This window comes from Nannobrachium achirus (genome assembly GCF_963921795.1).
Source record: "Nannobrachium achirus genome assembly, chromosome: 15".
NCBI lineage: Eukaryota > Metazoa > Chordata > Actinopteri > Myctophiformes > Myctophidae > Nannobrachium > Nannobrachium achirus.
In genome coordinates, this window is record NC_137822.1 from 24,740,191 (window position 1) to 24,764,447 (window position 24,257).

Genomic DNA, 24,257 nt, shown 5'->3' on the forward strand with positions numbered 1-24,257 from the left:
ATCTGTGGGGGTCCCTGCTTTATCTGCCTCTCAGCTAAGGGGTCCTTGGCAAAACGTTGAAGACCTCTGATTTAAACATAAGAATTAACCCTGGTTTGCAGCAAAGGCCAAAACAACGCGAACAGCAGCACGCAGCAGCAACAGATGCGTCAGGTGTTGATGGATGCCAGAGAAGCTTGGCCCTGTACAAATAATGAGACGGTCTACTTTTAGGCGAGTGAGATGTGATCATTTTAGAACATAAAAAGGCCATGCCTGACACCAGTGCCCACGTGTTCTCTCCACCTCAGGAACATGGATGTAATTATAGCTCGGTGTGGGAAGCTTTGGCAGGAGACTGCTAGCAAGGTGGAGAACATAGCATTATCCTACCTACAGACTGTAGGCAAGTAGGGTGGTGAGCTGTTAAATTGTTTGTTTGTTTTTTCTACAGACTGCCCTAAAATAAATCTATAATTAGCTGCCGGGACGCATGCAACAATTTAATTATAATTTTAAAATAATTCCTTAAAAGATATAGATTTTTGGACAGCGAATTCAGTCTTGACTCATCTACAGTATGGTGATTCTATTTTAACAATTTTGCTGCCATTTTAAACATAGCTGTAGTAAGCAGCTGCCAAATTGTCCTTACCTTTTAACGTGGGCACGCGCACGCATCGTGCACAATCTGTGCGCGACTCATCTAGTAGACGTGTAGACTCGATGACAAGCTTTCGAATAAAAAACCCCCCATTGAAATAGACATATCCGTTGCCACGCTGTATTCCTGCTTATCCGCCAGTGTTTACATGAAAAAACATTGAAAAAAGCCAACTGTGCGCTATGGTAACACGTGGACACGTTCACGCACAAAACGCACGATATGTGCGGGGATCATAATCCAGGCGTGTAGAGACTGGATCAAAGTTTCCAAACGCAAAAATCGGATTGAAAAACGAGCGTTCCATCGCCGAGTAGCTTTCTCTTCTGTTACAATGTAAACGAATGGAGGCGGGACTATGGCCCAGGCTCAGACAGGATACGGAAAGCTAGATCCGGTCCAGAACGGAAATACGGCAGGATACAGTTAAGGGGCGGGCCTAAAGAGCCAGAATCAGCGAAAATCAGCGATAATACTTTTAATCCTTTCATAATGATTAAAGCTAATTAAACTTCCGGGATCTACGGGCATGGCACCGCGGTACAGTGGGAAATCTACGGTTTCGACGGGGATTGCAGAGTATGAGTTAAGAACAAAGGTGGAAGAACATGGTGATATTGAGTACTAAAATGTAATTTCTCTATTTGGCACTTGTCACATGAAGGTGCTAAATAATCCTACGAGAAACGGAACCTTATAATTACCTGGTCAGAGGTAATACGTTATTCGTTTTGGACATTGTTTATTTAAGTATACATGTATTAGGAATAGGATTTGCGGCTGTAAAAAGTGTGCCGTGACCATCCTGATTATGTTAAATCAGGGGTCTTCAACAGTAGCCTGGTTAATAAACCAGACTGCACAACACCACCCCCTAACACGCAGTGAGGAATTAGTCTGAGCAACGCCAGGCTACTTCAACAGGGGGTCCGGTCCCCAGAGTTACTACAGGGGGTCCTCCAAATCTTTAAGTGAATCTTTTTTTTTCTCCTTGTTTATATTAACCACTTGAACCCTAGCGTCCATATTCTGAGAACTTTTGCCAAAAATAGCAGATCTACAACCTCACAACGCCTCACAGCGCGAGGCGTTGTGAGCTTGTAGATCGGCTATTTTTGGCAAAGCGCTTTGGTTGTAGTGGAGAAAAAGAGCAGACTAAGTACAGAGTGACAGGTCAAGTTTATTGTCAAGTATTGACGGTTCAAGTGGTTAAATATCTGAAAACAGAAATTAACATGATTCCAAGATACACTGATGATTGTGCTGTCAAACAATGACACTATATAGAATCTATGAACAGGTTGTGGGGGTCCCTGCTTCATCTCTCTCTCAACTAAGGGGTCCTTGGCCTAAGAACGTTGAAGACCCCTGTGTTAAATGGTACTGTAAATCTCTCTCTCTCTCTCTCTTGTCTGTGGGCTGTAGGTGCTGACAGAGCAGGGCTGCGTGTTCCAGGAGAGACACGGCTGGGAGAGACCAGGATGGTTCAACAAAGAGGCACCTGCTCCTGTAAGAGACGAGAAGAACACGCAATCCCCCCCACACACACACTTGCACTTAGTCAGGAACACTCACATCAAAGTAAGATTTAACCATTTATTGCAGCAAATGGAATACAGTTGACTTGGCGTTAAAGGGCTCCGCTTTCAAAGATGTTCCCTGAAGTTTTTCAAGGCAAAATCTGCGAACGTTAAGCAAAACCCCCATAAGGTTACTATAGCGGTACAATAGCAATACATTGACATATTAGCTTGAATGAGCAGTCATACATCAGAGGTATTTGAGCCTATGCCAGACTCTGATCAAAAGGTGGAGGCTGGGGTGGAGGAGGCAGCTAAGCAGCAGCAGATGCAAAGCTGGCAGCAAGATGAGCAGAGCTATAGTGAATGCAAGCCATATTTAAAGGTCCCTTAGAGAGCATGAGCTCTGATTGGAGTATGACAGTGTGACATAATGACCAGCAGAGCTGTCTTTATTTCCTATTTTCATCTCCTTTCAACTGCAGGTTCTGAGCTATGATTACTATGGGGCCTATGACACCGAGAGGAATGTGAACCACAAATACAATGATCTTCTGGGAAAAGAATATACCTTTGACTTCCCTCCACATCACGAAGTGGTAAGATTGTGTGTGTGTGTTTGTGCTTCAGTTTACATGTGCCTATTGATTGCTTTCTATTCCAAGTCCTCTACGAAACCAAGTTAGACACAGGTGAAAGCTTTGGGCAGCAGCCAGAAAAACTGATAACTTACATAAGGTCTTTGGTCAGCACACTATACAACTGTAGTGGCAGAGCATATAACACATATAATGTCCTAAAGCGCAGATCTGTTTATTGAATAGAATCTAACCAACGTATCACTTAGTCCTGGGTGATACACTGTATCGTGAACATCAATTGGATCAATATTTTATTATTGCTTGATATGGAAAAGGTAATTCAGCGTAAATTGGCAGATGGCGTAAATCATCTTGACACCTATTGAGTGCCATCGCATCTCTCTAACTCAGCAAGTCACCAACATAGCAAATACACAAACAGTCAAGGAGAAGATTACCACTGTGCCTCAGGAAAGTGTCAGTTCAGTTCACCAGAACGCCTCACGCAGGTGTGTCTGAGCCAAGAGAGCACCTCAACGCATGCTCGCTCACACAATAGTATTTTTACATACATTTTATGAAAAGCTATACTAATTATACATAATTAGACATATTTCATCTATTTGAATTTCCACTGGTGGAAATTCTGTTTTCAGCTTTACCCAACTCAGTGCTGCCCTAGTAGTCAGACTTGAGCGCAGGAGGGAGCACTAGGGGTTAATTGTCTGGCTCAGGGCCTCTCTGCCCATTGTGCTATGGCCGCCCGAAGTTATGCCTTCTTTGAAGGTGTAGAAGGCATTGAGTGCACAGCACTCTTTTATCATTGTTAAAGATAATGGAGATGAGCCTCCGTTAATATACACTAACTTTATCTTATCAATTCACTATACCGGAAGGGACTGGCCTTAGGCTACTATATGGAGGTGTCATTATTTTAAGTTCTCCTTCTGCTCCTTTCCTGTGTCTTCCAGATTAAGAGTGAGTGTCTGTCATGCAGACATGGTGTGGCCGTGTTTAATATGTCCTACTTTGGTAAGTTCTACCTCACTGGACCAGACGCCAAAAAAGCTGCCGATTGGCTCTTCACCGCTGACGTCAACAAAAAGCCAGGTCAGTCTAGCTCCCACAGCAGAGTAAATCCTTGAGAAAGGTGATGTGTGCACAACCAACCAACCAACCATTGTGTGTGTCTCTGTGGGTGTGAGCATGTGTGTGTGTGTGTGTGTGTGTGTGTGTGTGTGTGTGTGTGTGTGTGTGTGTGTGTGTGTGTGTGTGTGCGTGTGCGTGTGTGCACATGTGTGCCTGTGTGTGTGTGTTCCAGGCTCCACGGTGTATACCTGCATGCTGAACAAGATGGGAGGGGTGGAGGCTGACCTCACTGTGAGCAGACTGGAGCCTGGCACTGCCAATCTGCCCCTGGCACCAGAGTCCAATGGTAAGAGACTCTTAAGAGTGTGTGTATGTGGGTGGATATATTGTGTTGAATATTCACTCTCTCTCTCAATCTATTACAGATACCCCTTAAAATTGTATTTATCCCATACCCAGCCTTTATTTGCTGGGTGACGATATTGGTAAAAGGACTGAGAGAATGATCCTGGTAACTGTTCTGATATGATGGTAGCTGAACAATCAGCAGTCAAACCAGCTGGATTTATACTTGGTTGTGCATGGGAGTCACAAACCAGAAATAGCCAATCTACAAGCTCACAAGGCGTTGCACTGTGATACGTTGTCAGCTTGTAGATTGCTATTTTGGTGCGCAACTAAGAATAACTCTGGCTTCAGCAAGTCAAACATGGTAGCTGTGTTGATAAAATTATATTTTCTCATTATCTCTGGGAATAAATAAGGCTTTGGGTGTGCGTCTGTGCGATCAGAAATTATGTTGCCCAGGCATCCGTCATTACCTTTGTTAACCAACCCAATGAATACTAGTGGGTATAATCAATATTCGGATAAGCGGTTGAAGATGGATGGATGGACACATGTTCATTATCCACCTTCCTCTAGGCGATGCTTACTACCTGGCGATTGGAGGGGGTGTGGCTGAACACAACTGGAACCACATCAGAACCGTTCTACAGGACCATGGCCTCCACTGCCAACTGACGGACCATTCTGAAGACATGGGCATGATCAGCGTCCAGGGACCCAAAAGGTGGGCAAGGGATGGGGCCAGACGTCAAATCATTCAAAATCAACTCAAAAAAAGAAAAAGTGAAACAGAATAAGCTTTGCTGGCGATGAAAGGTTTGTTCTACTAGCCTTGCGCTAAAATATATAAACCAGATAACATACAGTAGGTGTGATTATTGTCCAGGTGGGGAAAGACTTATGTACTAAGAGGATTTATGAATCCAAGAACAAAGAGTTGTGGATAATGAGGGAACTCGAGATATTGCACAAAGGAAGAGAAGGATGAGGGAAAGAGAGAGGGAGGGAGGGAGAGGGAGGGGAGGGAGAGGGAGAATAAATAAAGAGGAATGAAAAGAGAATGGGTGTTAATGAAAGGGGGGATTGAGGAGACAGGATAGAGGAGTAATAAGTAAGCGAGGGGATTTGGTTGTCAAAGCTTATTTTAGGAACTAAAATTGGCATAGTTATTATTATAGTGAATCAAAACTTTGTTTTAGATAGGCTTAAGGTAATTATATATTTCTGTACGACGCTACCATGACACATGGTGACACAGTCTCTTTTAATGAGCAAAAAGATTGAAATAATACACTGTGACTTTCTAGCTGGGATACCACACACTTAATTATAGTAGCTTAAAATTCAGCCTTTGGGTGCAAAAATAAAATCATTAAAAAATGCTGGTCCCCAAAGATGTACTGTAGTTACTGTAAAAACTGCTGATTCAACAAATTTTGGGCGTAAGGTGACAGGACATGCCTGGGCAGTGGGCAGGATAGGTTATTTAAAGAAATTCTCAGTGTTCATTTAAGTGGGTATAAAATAGACCGTCCATTTTTTACACTCTGATTTTTACAGTTAAATTAACATTTTTACTTTATCAAGCTTGAGAACAGGAGAGAGAGTTTTATGCTGCTGGCAGCAAGGATAAACAAAGTCATTACGCTTTAGATGGCAATGTAACTTTTGCTGTCTATTATTATTATTATACATGCCTCTAGGCTAGACTGAAAACTACACTTTTAGCCTGTCAGCCTAGCACCCTGGTTCATTAAAATGTATTGCAGTCAATCGTGAGCCAGCAAAAGTTTATCCATTTTGAGCAATTATGTTTCCCAGCCCATACATTAAACTCGCCGATCGACTCCCAGATCGACATTGTTATTATGGACGTCTCTGCCGAGCGACTTTAATCGACTTTTATATAAAAGCATTGTTTACGCATTTATTTGGGTATTTCGACGGAGCAAATGGGTTTCCTTACCTTCAGCTGGTTATAACACGAGACCGTGAAAAAAAAAGGATACGATTATGACGTCACCGCTAAACCAGGCCTCGTCTGTTTACAATAGCATCTGCTAGCCGTTAGGCTCAATGCAAACCATCGTCCATTACGCAGCTTCACTAGGTCGGATTTTGATTCGGAAATTTTGTGCGTGGCGTCTGTATACGATCCGTTGCCCAGACCGATGGTGGTTTTAGACGATCAAGCACGAATTGAACAGGATTGAGCACAGACGGTGCGCCGCCGATCTCCCATTGTGAATCAATGGAGCGACGTCACCTACCCATCCTTCAAACATGGTTTATTCTGAAGGTTTTAGTGTTACGATGGCGCACTCTAGTGGTCTTTTTGGTGGTGGTTTATCATCATGGCTTTGAAAACAATGAAATTATACCCTGTCATGTTAACTCATTCGTAGTTTACGGCCGTAAAGCCCGTTAATTTCTCTATGTCTTTCACTGCCGGCTTCTCCTACCTGTTAACGTGGGCGCTCGTCCAGTTCCCATCGTGCGTGGATCGGACACTGCTATGCATCGTGTGTTCGCGTATTCCATCAGCTTCTCAAATCCGTTGAAACTTTTTCAATTGATCAATAAGTTCTCCATCTGTAAGCCGCGGAGTTCAGACAGAAAGTTAACGGGCCAAAATAGAGGACGGACTTCCGCTTCCGGTTCAGGGACTCCAATGTTAAAGTTGTCCGCTCAATAATGTGTCCGTGTAGAAACCGATCACGGAGCCTTAGTTCCGGCCTATTTTAGTTCGGTTCGATAAAAAAATGTTTTTTAATTAATTTTTATTACATTTACGGGTTCTACGGGCATGGCAGAGAAGGGGTACAAAGGGGTATTTTGATGGCAGAGTTTGAGTTAATAAAATATAGCTATTTCCCGGCAGTTTTAGCGCACATCCATATTTTAAGTTCGCAGGGAATGGGTTGAGAAAACACAAGAACCAATAATACAGTATATTGGTTCATTGATAGTCTAGAAATGTGTTCAGCAAACCTATACAGTTGTACTGTAAGATGTTTTGGCCATGAGTCATGGGTCCACCACCGCCTAGGGTCTGTTATGAAACCAGATCTGGTGCAACTCTTTTCCAGAGCATCCATACAAACACCATTAGCTGTGTTTTATCGATCCTGATTTAGGGCTGCACGGTTAATCGTTTTCAAACCGAAATCGCGATGTGAAATCTCGCGATTAGCGAATCGCAAAGGCTGCGGTTTTGGCGATTTTCTGCGAAGTTGAATTCCCAAGCATTATGCAGACGTTTTAATTTTAGAAATCCGTTCATAATCATGCTTCCTAAAGCTAAATACACACGCATCGCCGCACCACGGATTAGCCGACATTACGGGTTGCTCCAATCTCCTCAGGCTCAGAGGAGAGGAGCCAATTAGCCAAGGCATGACACTGTCTGTCTAACAGCACGTAACGTAACAGTATATTTCCCTTCCAACGGAGGAGTAGGCCTACTCCATGGCTACAGGTAGTGAATGTTCTGGTAATCATTATAAATATAACATCCTTAAATCCTTGTGCATAGATTAGATCCATAGATTAGATCCCGTTTGTCGTAAACTGAAAGTGAAAGTAATTTCTGTGCAACTGCTGCTGCGGCCCCTCCTCCGTCCCCCGCACACATGTGAAACTTGTGGTGTGTGTCTTAGGGTGCATTTTTTTGCCTTGATAAAACTTAAGCAAGGCAGCGACATACAGTACTTTCTTCCTTGACAATAATGAGAGGCAGACAAAACCATTACTGACATTTTGCTGAATATAAAAACGTTTTATATTGCTAATAAGCAAAGTAAAAGGGAATCTTTTGGAAATATAATTGAACTGAATCAAACCATTTGCCAATTTGCCTAGTTAGTGATAATCAATTCATTTTTAAATGTAAACACACAATAAATATTCAAGGAAGCTTATAAATGATGTTCTTTGGTTAAATAATTTCCTTGACAATGAGAGGCATTATTACTGAGATTTTTCTGAATATAAAAACGTTTTATATTGCTAAAGCAAAATAAAAGGTAATCTTTTGGAAATATAACTGAACTGAATCAAACCATTTACATGATTGCCAATTAGCCTAGTTAATAATAATCTTTTTTTTTTATGTATTACACAATAAATATTCAACGGAAGCTTGACCTAAGTTAGTGAAATGATTTTCCTATGGTTAAAATCATTTATTATATCATCCTTTTAACAAAAAAAAAACTATCACTTATCCTACCTTGAAATAAATATATAAATACAGGGGTTAAGGTTCTCCGTCCTGGGGATGGATTTCCGTCCTGAGGAGTCCCTAGGGGCCATTTATGAGATCGAGGCAGATTTGCCAAAAAAGAGAAAACAAAAAATGGGGGTGGGGGGGTGTAGCCATGGCCGTGATGTTAATAACATGACCGAAATCGTCAAAATGCAGCATAATACTTGCTAGTCAAGTCAAACTGCTTTAGCCCCTGTAAATATCGCGAATAAAATCGCAATCGCAATATTAGTCAGAAAAATCGCAATTAGGTTTTTTCCCAAAATCGTGCAGCCCTTTCCAAATCTGCTTATTGATTCACCGTTTCCGTTGAAAAAGAGAGGTTTAGATAACGAAAATATACACACAAAGTGTTAGCCAAAGTAAATATCATTTACTATTACTAACTGTGTATATTAGTAGTAACTGAGTTGGAGCCAATGCTGAAAGTTTTTGTCCAGAAAAAATACTGGTGTTTAAATGAACCAAACCCATTTACATTTGTATCTGTAAACGGGAAGAGTTTAATTGGGGGGAAAAAATAGTACAAATGAATTGGCTGACAATTAAAACATTAAAACATTTTAGATTTCTCTTCACATTGTGTATTACGTTTTCCATGTTTGTGTTTCCCTAAAATACTCGTCTTAACTTTCTTCTGTCGATGCGGAGCTTCTTTTGAAGTCCTTGGCTTGTGCAAGCTTAAATTATGAGCACTGGCTCGCCTCATTATGACAGCATTTAGTGTGATTTATGCTTTGTTGCATTGGTATTGCTCGCAGGAAAATGGCAGATCTACAAGCTCATAATAATAACGCATCACAACGCGACAGAGTGTGAACGAGCAAATAGTAAACATGTCGTCCCCTACCAGTGATCTACTACCACCTTTCACTCCAGCATTATATTTCATTGTTGATTCATTCATTAGCAGGGTTGATAAACTCCTCTCTAATGCATTATTGAGCACGCAGCCTCTCGCGCACTGCTGATTATACAGTCCAAGGTTGTTGTCACAGCTGGCCTTATAGAGGGTATGTGTGTGACATCATCATACCCGGAACGCCTACTGAGTGGCAAAAATCTGCTTTCTGGTCTTGACAGCCCATACATCCAAAAAGCAAAGTCCTACATGATTGCATTAAACAACGTTAAACAACGCTAAACTCGTTTGCCACTCACTTTGCCACTCGATTTGCCTCTCACTTTATGCATGCGCATACCCTATATAGCCTAAACCCAAATCTAGTGGCTTTATTGTTTATGTTTATTTATTCAACTTTCAGCATGATCACAGATGTTTAAAAAAGACAGGTGCCATTAAAAAACACTGAATTATTTTGCTGATTACAATAAAAATCATAAAATCATAAAATGCATTTGCCTATCTAAAAGTCCATATAACCTAAAAACACAAATCTAGAATCCATTATCATTTAAGAGTCTGCACATGTATGGGATTGGTGATTTCTTGTATCTCTCAGTTTTGCATGTTGGAGTGTCCAGGTCATCTCCATTCCTTGTTTGGCGACCAGAGATCTCCTTCCTGAGGGGGGGTAACCAGTTTCTGAAGTTTGACTTAAACAGCTTCCTTGCAAAGTCCAGACACAGTTGGGTGCGCCTCTCTGCTAGGGTGCACAATGCGAGGGTGCGGAGAGCCTCTGTGTATCCTGAGTATCTCCGGCCGAGTATGATTTTGCAAGCCCGTTTCTGAACTCTTTCCAGTCTTTTAGTCTGGATGACAGTCAAGGAACTGTGCCAGACTGGGACTGCATACTCCAGGACTGGACGCACATAGCCTGTGTAGATCGAAACCAATTCTGTGTCTTGAACTCCAAATTTCTTGAGGCGACATAGGACAAACAGCTTTCTATTAGCTTTCTATTGGCTGAAGTCAGCATATAGTCCACCTGGCTGTCCCATTTCAAGTCAGCTTGAATGGTGACCCCCAGTACCTTTACTGTGTCACAAACCTCTAGTAGGTTTTGGTCAATGGAAAGTGTTGGCAGGGCCGGTTTTTCTCTCATGAAGGTAACATGTACAACTTTGCATTTTTTTGGATTGAGTTTCATCTTGTGCTCATTAACCCAGATGTCCAGACCATTCAGGGTCTGTTGGAGGGTGCAGGGTACCTTGGGCTTCCACGATTGGGCCATAGTCATATCATCCACATATTTCCAGTGGTGTGGTCCATCCTGGAGGGCGCTGTTTATCAGTGCTAGGAAGACTATGGGCCCTAGCACGGTTCCCTGTGCGACTCCACATGTGGGATATTCCCAATCAGACAGATGTCCCTGGTAGCGTACCTTTTGCTGCCGATCCGTCATGAAGCTGCAAATCCATGGAATCAGACCTGGTCTCACACCTAGATCAAGGAGACACTGCACTGCCACTGTGTGGTCCACGGCATCAAAGGCCTTGGCAAAGTCAGTTGTAATTACAATGCACACTGAACCTGAAACATCACTGGACCTATACACAAAATCCATTAAGCTGACTAGATTGTGTGTTGTGGAACGGTTCTGTCGGCTGCCAAACTGCATGGGGTCTAGCAGGGGCGCTGGAACTCCCAAATCCCAAGGGGAGCTGAGCCTGGAGGAGTTCATGCGTGCGGCCAAAGGCCGCACGCCGAAAAATTCACGTTTTTTTATCCGGTTTTGGGTTATTTTTATTACGGTTTCGGGTGCTTATTCCCCGCACAACGGTGTAACAAGGAGCTATATAGTTACTAGTTATTTTAGCACACAGTGCAACACACAGCACGCATGCACACACACAGTCACTCACGCACACACTACAAAATCGGGTATTATTTTTGTAACAGTTTCTACTGTTTTTTATTCCCCATAGGCCTATACAACGGTGTTAGTTTGCAACAATGAGCCTATAGACAGTTTCTAGTTCTCAAATAAATAGACTTTGGTGTGCCATCAAAGCAGGATTTAAATTTGACTTCCCTTCTGACCGGAAGTGGCAAGGTGACCATGTGACCAGGTCACCATGTGATAATCAAATACCTTTTTTCAACATATTTTATTCCCCAAAGTCAAATACATTATTGTTTTAATATAGCTCTGTGTGTGTGTATATATAGGCTTATTTAAAAAAAAAAAAAAAATACGTTTTTTTTTTTTTTTTTTTTTTTCTCCCCACCACCAGGGGAGCTGCAGCTCCCTCAGCACCCCACTTCCAGCGCCCCTGGGGTCTAGGTTTGGCGTGATGTCATTAAGAATCCAGTTCCCAGCAAAGTGTTCACATATTTTTGAGAGTTGGGCTGTTAATGAGATCGGCCTCAATTCCTCTATGTTGCATGGGGAAGATTTGGGTATAGGGACAACAGTAGCCTCTTTCCATTGTCCAGGTACGACCCCTTCATCAAATGACCTGTTGATGATGTCACAAAGAGGAATACTGATCTCACATGCAAACTCTTTCAGTATTTTAGGGGGGATCATGTCTGGGCCAGGGGATTTATGACAGTTGATGGAGGACAATCTATTATATACCTCCCACACTGGTATAGTGGGTAAAGGGGGGGATGGTAGGAAGGAAGGTAGAGCCGATCGCTCTAGAGGCTCAAGTGACTGAGACACTGTGACAAACTTTGCATTTATTGCATTGGCAATTGCCACAAAGTCCTGGGGATTAATTCCTGGGACATCAATTCGGGCCTCCTTTTTAGGAGTTTTGCTGCACATTGATCTAATATTATTGTGCCAATCTCTGGAATTAGATTTTTCCATACCTTCCACCTTAGACTTGTAGAAGTTCTTTTTGGCTGTATAAATTTCCCTTTGGACCTTATTTTTATGGAATTTAGCCAAAGCACATGACTTTCCGGATTTGAAAGCCTTTTGTCTCTGGTAAATAAGGTGCTTGATTTTGGGAGTGATCCATGGTTTGTCTGATGGATAGATAGCAGTGGCTCCCAAACGTGTTAGCCCGTGACCCAAAAGAGAAATCAGACGTTTGCTAGTGAAAATAGCAGATCCACATCGTCTATTTTCACTACTTCTTAACTCTTATTGTGCCGATCCCGAGCTAGTTCGGCTTTATTTGGACCTTATTAACGTTCGGGGTGCCGATCCCGAACTAGTTCGGCTTAAAAAAAAAAAAAAAAAAACGAGCCGGGCCGCCGGCCGCCATCTGTTTACACAGCCCGCGAGAGCGTCGCGCCGCCGATATTTGCCATCCACTCCAATGCAATCCAGGATCTTTAGAGCTCATTTTCTCTGTTCCATGCATATCCATGAGGTGTGCAAGGTTTAATCACGGCTAAATCGCCGAAAATAGGGCTTCTAAAATGCTTGGTAGCCAATAGCTAACTTCAAGCTAACTTCATCCTGTTCCTGTTCATGCACAAAGGAAAGTGTTCAGGCGCGTCATGGCTGCGCACGGCTTGTGCATATACAGCGTATGTCTATGTTGGATTCTATGGCCATTGGGCGCCCTCTAGTGGTGATTCTGGGCACTGAAAGGGTTAACTATTAGTATATTTTATTTATGGAATTTCTTAGATGTCTTTGTTTGTTTGAAATACATTTTTTAATTCAGATTTCTTATTTATTTCTAAAAACAAAATGATATATTTCAAAATGTTTTCCATTTTTTGAAAAAAATTATAGGAAAAGAAAATGGGATTTTTACACTTGTTGTGACCCATAAAAATGTGTGCACATAGAGCTCTCTCTCTCTCTCTCTCTCTCTCTCTCTCTCTCTCTCTCTCTCTCTCTCTCTCTCTCTCTCTCTCTCTCTCTCTCTCTCTCCCTCCCTCCTCCCTACCTGATATCAAGGTTGGGCTGCTCTGAACCCCTGTTCTCTACCTGTCTTTGTGTTACCTGCTGCTTCTCCATCTTTTCGCTCCCCATGTTGTCTTTTTTTCCCACTTTCTTTCCACTTTCCTTTTCTCGTGCGTGGCGTGACACTGGTCAGAAAAGATACGAGACAGCGTGTACACACGTGACTGGACCAATGCAACACTGGGCCTCTCTCTCTCTTTCCCTCTCTCTCAATTCAATTTCAATTCAAAGGGCTTTGGCATGAGAAAACATACGTTTACATAGCCAAAGCAGAAGTGCACACTGTACAATACAATCAAACAATATAATGCAATCAAAATAAAATGTCTCTTTCATCTCTGCTCTCTCTCTCTCTCTCTCTCTCTCTCTCTCTCTCTCTCTCTCTCTCTCTCTCTCTCTCTCTCTCTCTCTCTCTCTCTCTCTCTCTCTGCATGTGTCCAAGATTGCACACACACTCCCTCTCAACATATACTGACTCATACACACAGTACACATACATGCTGCCATGATTCACTGAGTATATATAGCTAATTGGCCTGGTTGTTGGGATCTTTATTTCTGTGAACAAAGCTGCTTAAGATGGAAGAGAATTGGAGGATAGCCTAAAGCAAATATTCCCCCCCCCCCCCCCCCCCCACACACACACACACACACACATTAATACACATGCACTCTTTCAAACTGACATGGACACACATGCACGTTTATGAATGCCCGCACGCTCACACACACACACACACACACACACACACACACACACACACACACACACACACCCTCTTTTGTACATGTATTTATTTATTTATCGTATGAGGTATGAATAATCCCACCAATCCCACGTTGTTAAATATGTCTCCATATCCTTGTTGTTCTCTTCCTGCCTACACATACTGTAAGCACTGCAAATGTATTGAAGTGAGCTAAAGTTAGTCTTATTTGCTGTTGACTCATATATGGAATTTCATTTATATGCTGTATGTGTAGTGTTTGAGAGAGAGAGAGAGAGAGAGAGAGAGAGAGAGAGAGGGTGGGGGGGTGTGGTCTTTAAAAAGCAGCATGAACATACTTCACATGAACTCTTTTACTGCCTATTAAGTATTTTTGAGCGGTGGTCACAACGCTCCTATACGTGGCCGTGTGTGTGGGTATGTGTGTGTGTGTGTGTGTATGTGTCCGTGTCTGTATGTAGCCTGCAGTACCTTTTCTGACCACACATGTTAAGGGAGGGGTGCTGTTGTTCAGACTCACATTCACGCACGCATGCACACACACACACACACACACACACAGACATACGCGCACACACACACACGCAGCCTCCAAAGCTCAGTTCACACAAGTGTGATTTTTATAGTATGTCCACTGCCATCAAAGTGCCTTACCTTTGCAACTTATAAAAAATAAAATAACCATCCATTATTTCCAATCGCAATCTTGTGTAAAACCCTGCAACCCGATTCTGGATAAGCGGTTGAAAATGGATGGATGGATCTTGTGCAAAAGACAGACGTATTTCTCAGAGTCGCGGAAAAAAGAAAAAAGAATCAGCCGAACGGGCGCTGCCATTACAAAGTGAGGGGCTGTAGAGTGAGCCTCGTTTGCACACGTTGTGGACATAGAAATAGAGAAAGTAGATCCAGGGCTGAAAAAACAAACAGAAAGGGGATCTCGCCACCATTGTTGTTTACGTCAGCTCAAGATTTCAGATCCGCTTTTCATTTGTGTGGGGGAGAACACGGGAAAAAGCGATAAAAACACTCGCCCGCAACTGCTTCGCGTGAACGCTGCACGCAGATGGATCTAAACACTTTTAATCCAGTCATCATGCAGCCTATTATGGCTGATCGTCTGATCCACGGAGTAGACGTAGAGATGCTAAGCTAACCATGTGGTGGAGTAGAATTAAAGTATTGGCAATTGGAAACAACTCAAGTAAAGTACAAATACCTTAACATTGTACTTAAGTACAGTACTTAAAGGGGAAGACCACCCATTTTCAATATTCAACTATGTCATTAATATACCTTAGAGGAGTTGTGTGGAAATAGAAAAAACGTTCCCCCTCTTCTGTGTTGCCTAGAACTGGAGGATTGATTTTGGGGTTTGTATTGTAAAGTACAATGTGTGATGTCATCAAGTTGTACTTTACAATACAAACCCCAATCTTCCAGTTCTAGGCAACACAGAAGAGGGGGAACTTTTTTTCTATTTCCACACAACTCCTCTAAGGTATATTAATGACTTAGTTCAATATTGAAAATGGGTGGTCATCCCCTTTAAGTAAATGTACTTAGTTACTTTACACCGCTGCTTGCCAGTTACTCAATATCACTGGATTTAAGTGGTTAAGTCAGGTTTTTCAAAGGGACATGAAAATAGCTTATGGCCGACGGAATATCCTGTCATCCTGTGCCTTTGGAAGATAAAGTCACATACAAATGCATCACATTACAGCAGTCTTATTTAACTACAGCTCAGTGCAATATCAATTGTCTCTTGTTGGCAGTGTAGCCAAAATGAAAGACAATCACACATTGAACAAAAACAATTCAGTCTTTTTTTTTTCCTTTTTTTTTTTTTGCATACATGCAGTGTACTTTCATTTACTATTTAAGTCCAATTCATTATATTTTCTTTTAAATAGCTTTTCTTTCACATCTTGAGAATGACAGACAACAGACAAAACAATGAACATGCAGTTAGTAATCCTTACAAATTCTAATTTCAAAACACTCAAGAATTTCACATGAATATACTGACTGGCCACAAATAACACCATTGTCTTTGCACATGTCTGGGTTGTGTGGTCAAGTTGACAGTAAGTGTTTCTAAAAGTGATGATGTGCTGCTGTTCTTTGTGTGCAGTCGTGAGGTGCTTCAGGAGGTCCTGGATGCAGACCTGAGCAACGAGGCTTTCCCCTTCTCTACTCACAAAGTGGTCAATGCAGCAGGACATCAGGTGAGAACAACTCCAACACACATGTTTGCACTGGGGGCAGACCTCCATTCAGAAACACCCCCACTTTGAAACATCCCCATTCAGAGGGTTTAGATTAGGTTTAGGTGACACCTCCATACTTGTGAGGAGGACATCAGCATTTTATCATTCTTCATTTATTTTTTCACCCGAAAGCCCAGAAATAGAGCTGTAGATAATCTAATTTCAGAATGCAACTAAATCTAAATCACTAATGTTGGTCACCTTACTTAAAAAAGGGTGAAAAATCATGTAAAATAATGTCAACGTCAATTTACATGTCGCGACATTTGCCAATAAACGAAGCGCGCGCGCACACACACACACACACACACACACACACACACACACACACACACACACACACACACTCTTCAGTGGGAGGATCGGCATCCCATTTCCACTGTTATTGGACATGGTACATTTGTCAGCTCTGTAACAACACTGTCAATGTAAGTTAGGACGTCATTAATTAGAAATATTTATGCAAATGACATGCTGTTGATTGAAACCCATTTATTATTCAAAGGTTGAGTCACAAGAGAAAGTGTGTGTGTGTGTGTGTGTGTGTGTGTGTGTGTGTGTACTGTACGCTCTCAGGATGAAATGAAGATGATTTGACAGTGCACTGTGTATGTGTTTATAAAGATGCATGTGTCTGTATGGTGGGGTGGCTGTGCTCCTCACTCAGTGTCCCAGGGCCAGACCTGGCTGGCCAGATGGTCTGGCCTGACGCAGCATCCACTGGAGAAACAGTCTGAGAGAGTTAGACTAGAGTGCTTGTTCCCTTCACCTTTTCTCACCCATCACTCACCAGTCTGTCTGTCTGTCTCAGTCTCTTGCTCTCCTGTCTGTCTTTTTCTCTTGCCTAATTTCCTTCTCTATACTGTATGTCCAAACATTATTGTCATTCTTATTATTTTGTCTTTATTATTTCTTCTGCTGCCGCTGCGTCGTCTTCTTCTCCGCCTTCATCAGATTATATCTCTTCTTGTTCTTCCTGTTTTTCCTTCTCTTCATCCTCTTTTTCTTTTTCTTTCTTTCCTTCCTTTTCTTCACCGTCTTCTTTTACCCGTTCTTCCCTTTTCTACTTCTTCAACTTCTTCTGTCTCATTTGAATGAGACAACATAGCAGATATAGATTTGGCATTAAAATGGATGACAGCACACTCATTCATACATCTGCTTTTGTGTAAGTGATTGAGCACTTACTCTGTCTCAATTTGTGTCACCTTTTAAGTCATGTTCTCATGTCACTTCAATTGCAGGAGCCATGTTCAACTGTTGTTTTGTGTGTTGGTTAATCATGGTGAGGCGAGCAGTTCTCTCTCACTACTCCACTGGACACTGTGTCAGATCTTTTTCTGTTCGCTTCAGCGAAAATCACTTGATTTGAGCATTTCTCAACTGGCACGTATCGCTCTGTTAGAAGAGCTTCAAGCTTAGAGGTGCACAGTAGGGGCACGGTGGCGCAGAGCTGTCGCCTCACAGCTAGAAGGTCCTGGGTTCGATTCCTGCTGGAGGTGCTGGGGCGTGTTCTCCCCTCCTCGGTCGGGTTGGCAAAAGCCTTTCTGTGTGGAGTTTGCATGTTCTCCCCGTGTCCCCTAGGGTAGATACCCCAACAAAAAACATGCAGTAATCCTGGTCTCTATACTGCCTCCCCCTGGCCAGCCGGGGCGCCTGATGGAGGGGAGAGGAACTGGTTGGAATAACGACTTCCTTCCCCGTGCTACGTCCAACCGGGGAAACTCCCCGTCAGGTTAAAAGAATCGGCTTGGACTCCTCATGCATATAAGGAAGCATGTTGCTCTCCCCAGGTTGGCAGAGGGAGTGTAGCGCGCAGGATTACATTAGACAATTGACACTGGGTGAAAAAAGTGTTACAAAAACTGTGGAATTAAAATAATAATAATAATAATTATATATATATATATATATATATATATATATATATATATATTAAAAAAAAGCGTAGAGTTCAATGTTGTGCCTTTACGTTCATATTAAAATGTGACGCTCAAAAAAGTACTGTCACTCCCGGTGTGAATGAACCTGAAGATGCTCCTCTCTACCACTTATTCTCTACCCTTTTCTCTTAACTCTCTCTACATCTCAAAATCTCTTCTCTTAATCTACCTCTCTCTCTCTTCTCTCTGCCTCTTGACCTCTCTTCTCTCTCTATCGTTTATTTTTGTAATAACACTCGCCTCTCTCTCTTTCTTAATAATACCTCTCATGTCTCTCTGTCTCCTAGGTGCGAGCCATGCGTCTGTCATTTGTTGGAGAGTTGGGCTGGGAGTTACACATTCCCAAATCATCTTGTCTTCCAGTCTACAATGCTGTCATGGCTGCCGGGGCCAAACATGGAATCATCAACTCTGGCTACAGAGCTATTGACTCACTCAGCATAGAGAAAGGTAGAGTTATTATTAAAACATGCAGTAGCTAACTCACTGGCAGTAATGCTGTTGTGCTGTATGTGTTACACACACACACACACACACACACACACACACACACACACACACACACACACACACACACACACACACACACACACACGCATGAGAGGATTCTATATATTGACTTTCCATATCAATAACAGTTACAGTATCTCTGCTCTCTCGGCTATCTCTGTAGGGGATAGCCACGTACACTATGTGACTCATTGTAGTGTGTGCTGTGTGTGTCTGATGCGCGCCTGAGCGTGTGTTTTGGCTGATTCCTCGGGGTGTATGTGTGTGTGTGTCTGTTTTCTTAGGGTGTGCGTATGTGTTTGTGTTTTTGACTTTCATGGTTCACTTCACACTATGTCCTCTCTCTCTCCCATGTAGTCCATTTGCTTCCTCTACTCCACTGCTCTCCACCATTTCTAATGGTGAAACATTAAAATGCAACTGCTTATATTTAACCTCACGTAGCCAGGCTTACTCATCTGCGAAGAGAAAAGCCTGGTCATGAGGCAGAGAATGCATAGAAAGGTGGGACTTGCGCTGTGAGAATTCTCCTGGATATTGTTGTTTTTTTCACAGTGCGGTGTTCCTGCATATACGTATTACATAAAAAACATGGATTCTAACAAAGTTACACCTATTAAGAGTGAGTTAAGAACTACAATCTTTTGACAGTTGGTTTGTTTTGCTGGGGGATGTAAACAGACCTGCACCGCATGACGTAACTTCGCTGCACTTCCGCCACTTCGGTTTATGCAACGCACAGCGCATATCGCTCCCAGTTTGGCTTGTATTGAATGCCATAAGTTGGACACACACACACACACACACACACACACACACACACACACACTGCAGATATTATGATGAAAGAGTATGTATACACACGCCATGGTAAGAACAGATGATGGGATAAATACATAGTCGGATTCTATGTGTTTCTCAAAGGGGTACGTGTACGCGGAGGTACTGCAGGGGATACTCCAGAAATTTAAATGGGGGGGTTATCATAGCATCATATATTTTAAATACAGTTTTATAAGCAAAATGTTGTTGCCGGGTAAAAGGGGTACTTGGATTCATAAATCAGGGAAAGGGCGTACTCAAGCCAATTTTTTTTTAGAAACACTGCTCTAGATAGATAGAATGACTGACTGACTGACTGACTGGTTCTACTTCTAATCATGGTGTTTTTGGCCCCCCATCTCTGCTGTTTCCCTGTCCTCCCCCCAGGTTATAGACATTGGCATGCTGACCTCAGGCCAGATGACACGCCCCTGGAGGCAGGGCTAGCGTTTACCTGTAAGATGAAGAGCTCCATCCCGTTTCTGGGCCGTGAAAGGCTGGAGAAACAGAAGGCGGAGGGGCTAAGGAGACGCATCGTTTGCTTCACCATTGATGAGTCAGTAACAGCTTACTGTATCCTAAATGCCGTAAAAAGAAACAAGTGCTAAATCAACCAAAAATTCATACGATTGCTATTTTCAAAAGTCCTACATAATAGTTGTTCATGAAGTAATATGTACTGGTCAGTTTAATAACCTCTTAAAAACGCTCTCTCTCTCTCTCTCTTTCTATCTCTCTCTCTCTCTCTCTCTCTCTCTCTCTCTCTCTTTCTCTCTCTCTCAGTCATGTTCCATTGTTCGGTCTCGAGGCCGTCTTCCGTAACGGCGTCCCTGTTGGTCATCTGCGACGTGGAGACTACGGCTTTTACGTGGACAAGTCGATGGGAATGGGCTACATCCGCAACCCTGATGGAGGAGTGGTGAGGATGACTTTCTCTCACCCTTCTCTCTCAATCTTTCTCTCTCTCACACGCATAGGTAGGGTCTCACACACAGTAGGGTTGTCGAAGATATATTTATTCATCGACAGTGGGGTAAAAAAAAAATTTTTTGTCTCTAGGTACTAATTTTCAGCACAAAACTGCACCTAGGGCATCTTCCTTGCAGTGAGTGTTGTTATGGCAAGTTGCCCGGTCCATTGTGGCAGTGACATCGGTATACAATGCCAATGTGGCATCTATGTCTAATATTTCTATGCATAAAACAGCCACAGAACTAAAACCTGGACAAACTAAACGGTATTACTGTGAGGGACTTTGTACAGGTGGGCAAGTATAAACTATTGCAGAATTCAAATGACTTTGGACCATAGAGTTATACAGTAATATACCAAGAGTGGTAACTGGAAATCCCCTGCCCCTCCGCCGTAGTAATGTCTAGTAGTGATGTGTCACTCATGAGTGATTGAGAATCGAATCATTAGCGAGACTCGTGAACGACGGGAGTGCAGGCTGTACTCGCGACGTAAGGACGATAGCGTTATGAACGGTGAACGTGAACGAATCGTTTGAACGGATCATTACCGTGAACAAAATGATTTGTTCACTGAAATGAACGGGAATGCCCATCGCTAGTGTCTAGTCACTAGTGTCTACCTCTGTGTGCAAGCCTGTGAGTCGAGCCCATTGGTCGAAACTGTTTTTGCTCGTTCGTGTAATGGGTCCCAGCTGTGTTAAGCTGCACTAACAGAGTTGGCCGTCACACCTTCAGTGCTTCACTTTTCCCTCCTGGTTCTGGGGCTTGCCTTGGACAGGTGGACAACTATAAATAAACTATGGCAGTTTAAGTGGACAAATAGGGCATAGCAGTGGGCAGGGTTTACTGGTGCCACAAAAAAAAACGTCCATTAATTCTTCCCATAGACTTTTTTCCAAATATTTATATCAATTATTTTATACCTAGAATCAAATCACACTTGCAAATTAATTCTGTCCAGTGTGAATTTTGTCCTGCGCGACCTTAGGATGTCTTACCGGTTCCTTTGTATGTCATGGGTGTTAATGCTATTGTGAACGGTACATCCTGAATTTGTATATTAAAATATACTTTATAATTGCATAGCGACAACCGCCCCCTGTACTCCTCTGGTTCCACCACACCGCCATATGCATTCACACTCTTGAACAGCGTTTTCCTGTTCTACTTTGAATTTTGCAGTTAGTGCCATGTTTCTTACCTTTATAGATGACAAGCTCACAATGCATTCTGTAGCGAGCTTTGCCTGCTGGGTTATTGCATGGGTGAAATATGCCCTCTCACTCTCGCTCCCTTATTCCCTCCCTCTATCTCTGTCCTTCCCTCGTTCCCTTTTTTCCCTCACTCCCTCCCTCTTTCTCTTACCACCCGTGGATCATGGGACCACTAAATTGAAACACTGTGTGTGAGAGATAGAGTCAGTGACAGTGCGTGCAAGAGAGCCAGTAGGAAAATGAGTCCCTCTGCTGCTGTTATCACCAGATACTAATCATCATTGTCACCACTAGCCCCAGTCCAGAGACCCAACCGCACACACTGCATTATGCAATTTGCTGACCTCCACGCTTACAATTAAAATAACTTTCTCATTCTCTCATTCTACTTATTATTACTCAAACACACACAGACACAGGGCTGCAACTATCGATTACCTTTTTTAACTAATCAACTAAATCGAGTGTGATTCTTATTTTGTCATACAACGGTACCAAAAATAGCTAAAATAATATCTACAAGCTCATAATAAACAGATGTACAAGTTTGTGGTCTGCTCTATTCTGTATTTTTATTTATGCAAAGACAAAATTTCCCTCCCAAACCAATTATTTTATTAAAATTGGTGATTTTATTCAAATCAATTATTTATTCAAATATAACTTTTATAATGGATTAAATCAATTAACTGTTGTACCCCTACACACGTACACACACACAGATAGTTCCAGAAGATCACATCAAATGCAAAGTTGGACCAGAGATGGATAAAAAAAGAGAAACATTTGATTTAATTTAAGTGGGATGCAAAAGGCAAAGCTGTCAATTTAGTTTTATAAAAAATGTAGAGTGCTGTAATTTGCACATTTGCAAGTGTCTTCAGCTGTGTGTGTTGTGGGGGCGTGTGTGTGCAAGGGTTTGTGTGCATGTTTTTGGATGGAGCTTCAGTTTTGTTTAGCATTTCAAATTTGAATCACAGATGCACACACGCCTGCACACACATTTTAGCTCCATTGAAACCAACGATGTGATTGTAGAGTTACTATCAAAACCTCCACCGGCTATCAGTCAGTTGTCAGTCTGTCTGTCTGTATGTCTGTCTGTCAGTCACATCAAACGTCACACATCACACTTTTCCCCTACTCATATCTCCACCACCGTTGCCCCGATCCATGCCAAACTTTGCACACACACTCCTTGGCTGCCAAACCACAACCCCTCATTTCTCACATGGCCATCTTCTTGCGTCAGTATGAGGCAGATTCTTGCAAGACATATTTTTTGACACTGCTCCTACAGATTTTGCCCTAAAATCACGCAAAGTGGTACACAGTATCTCTACAGTCATGTCATCAAAATGCATCTGTCCCATCTAGCACCACCATCTGGCCAATTTTTTAAATACACATTTTTGGTCACCACTCCTACAGATTTTGCCCTAAAATCACACAAAGCGGTACACACTACACAGTATCTCTAAAGTCATGTCATCAACATACAGAAACAACGTTTCTGTATGCGACCTGACGGTCGCTTATCTCCTGATTTAGGGAGTCTTACTGGTTGTAGAGCCTTCATATGTGTGTGTGTGTGTGTGTGTGTGTGTGTGTGTGTGGGAGATATGAAACTTATACAAAATGTGTAGAGGCAGGTATGGCGGGGAGGCGCTGAGCGATTGACTACAACCATTAGCCATAGTCACGCGGATACACTATCAAGCACTATGTGAATGTGCGCCTGATACTTGTAGTTAGACAATAATACATTTATTTACGTATTTTTTATTATCCAATTGTTGGTGCAAAGTGAGTTAAGGTTAGTCATGTAAGTGGTTGGCGTCGTGGGTTGTTGGTTTCAACGTCTTACACACAATTCTGTTCATAGGAAAGGAAAGGAAAGAGTAAGAGAATTATTGACAGGAACTGTCTGGATTGTCTGGATGGAACAAAATGTTTCAAACTTTTGTCTACAATGCCCTCACCAGCCTTTAGCTGTAATTACTAAAAGCTAAATGTTAATGAGGGCTGGGTGTGTGGTTGTGTGGGTGTGTGTGGGGCAGAGACAGATGTGTGTGATTTCACGGAGAAAGAGTTTGAGGGAAGGAGAGCGCAAATTAGCTCTCTGGGTTACAAGGGACCTGACATTGACTCATGAATGAATGGAATCGCTCACAGCACTTCATAACCCATCTGTCATTCAGCACTGTGTCCTATTTCATTTTCCATTGCAGATATAAAAGACACAAAATCTGTCTGCCAGTCAGGGTGGCAATTTTAGCAAGTGTGTGTGGCTTAACCACTAATACACTCTGGCTATACCTAAAACTAAACCTTAGTGTAGGCCCTGTTCAGTTCACACTATTATTGTTTCAGTCACAGTGTTATTGTTTACTGTCCTTTCAAAATGTTCACAGGGTCATACTGTACATAGTTATTAAAAACACTGAATGACTTTGCTGTTAAAATAAAAACGTATTTGCCTACACACAGTATACACACATTACAGTGTATTGTAATACTATGTATAAGTTAGGAATTTCCTGTTATGCCATCCTCCATGGCATAAC

The 24,257-nt window shown here is 42.3% G+C and overlaps 1 protein-coding gene across 2 annotated transcripts in view; it reads left to right on the forward strand.

Annotated features, from left to right (window-relative positions):
- The window catches only part of sardh (sarcosine dehydrogenase), a 65,265-nt gene that overhangs the window by 36,056 nt on the left and 4,952 nt on the right, over window positions 1-24,257 (forward strand). For both annotated transcript variants that reach the window (XM_080743807.1, XM_080743806.1), the window contains exons 13-21: window positions 2,069-2,152; window positions 2,649-2,762; window positions 3,716-3,854; window positions 4,066-4,179; window positions 4,758-4,905; window positions 16,092-16,185; window positions 18,458-18,620; window positions 19,890-20,058; window positions 20,286-20,421. In XM_080743807.1, coding sequence (XP_080599933.1) covers window positions 2,069-2,152; window positions 2,649-2,762; window positions 3,716-3,854; window positions 4,066-4,179; window positions 4,758-4,905; window positions 16,092-16,185; window positions 18,458-18,620; window positions 19,890-20,058; window positions 20,286-20,421 — 1,161 coding nt within the window. The remainder of the gene's footprint in view (window positions 1-2,068; window positions 2,153-2,648; window positions 2,763-3,715; window positions 3,855-4,065; window positions 4,180-4,757; window positions 4,906-16,091; window positions 16,186-18,457; window positions 18,621-19,889; window positions 20,059-20,285; window positions 20,422-24,257) is intronic.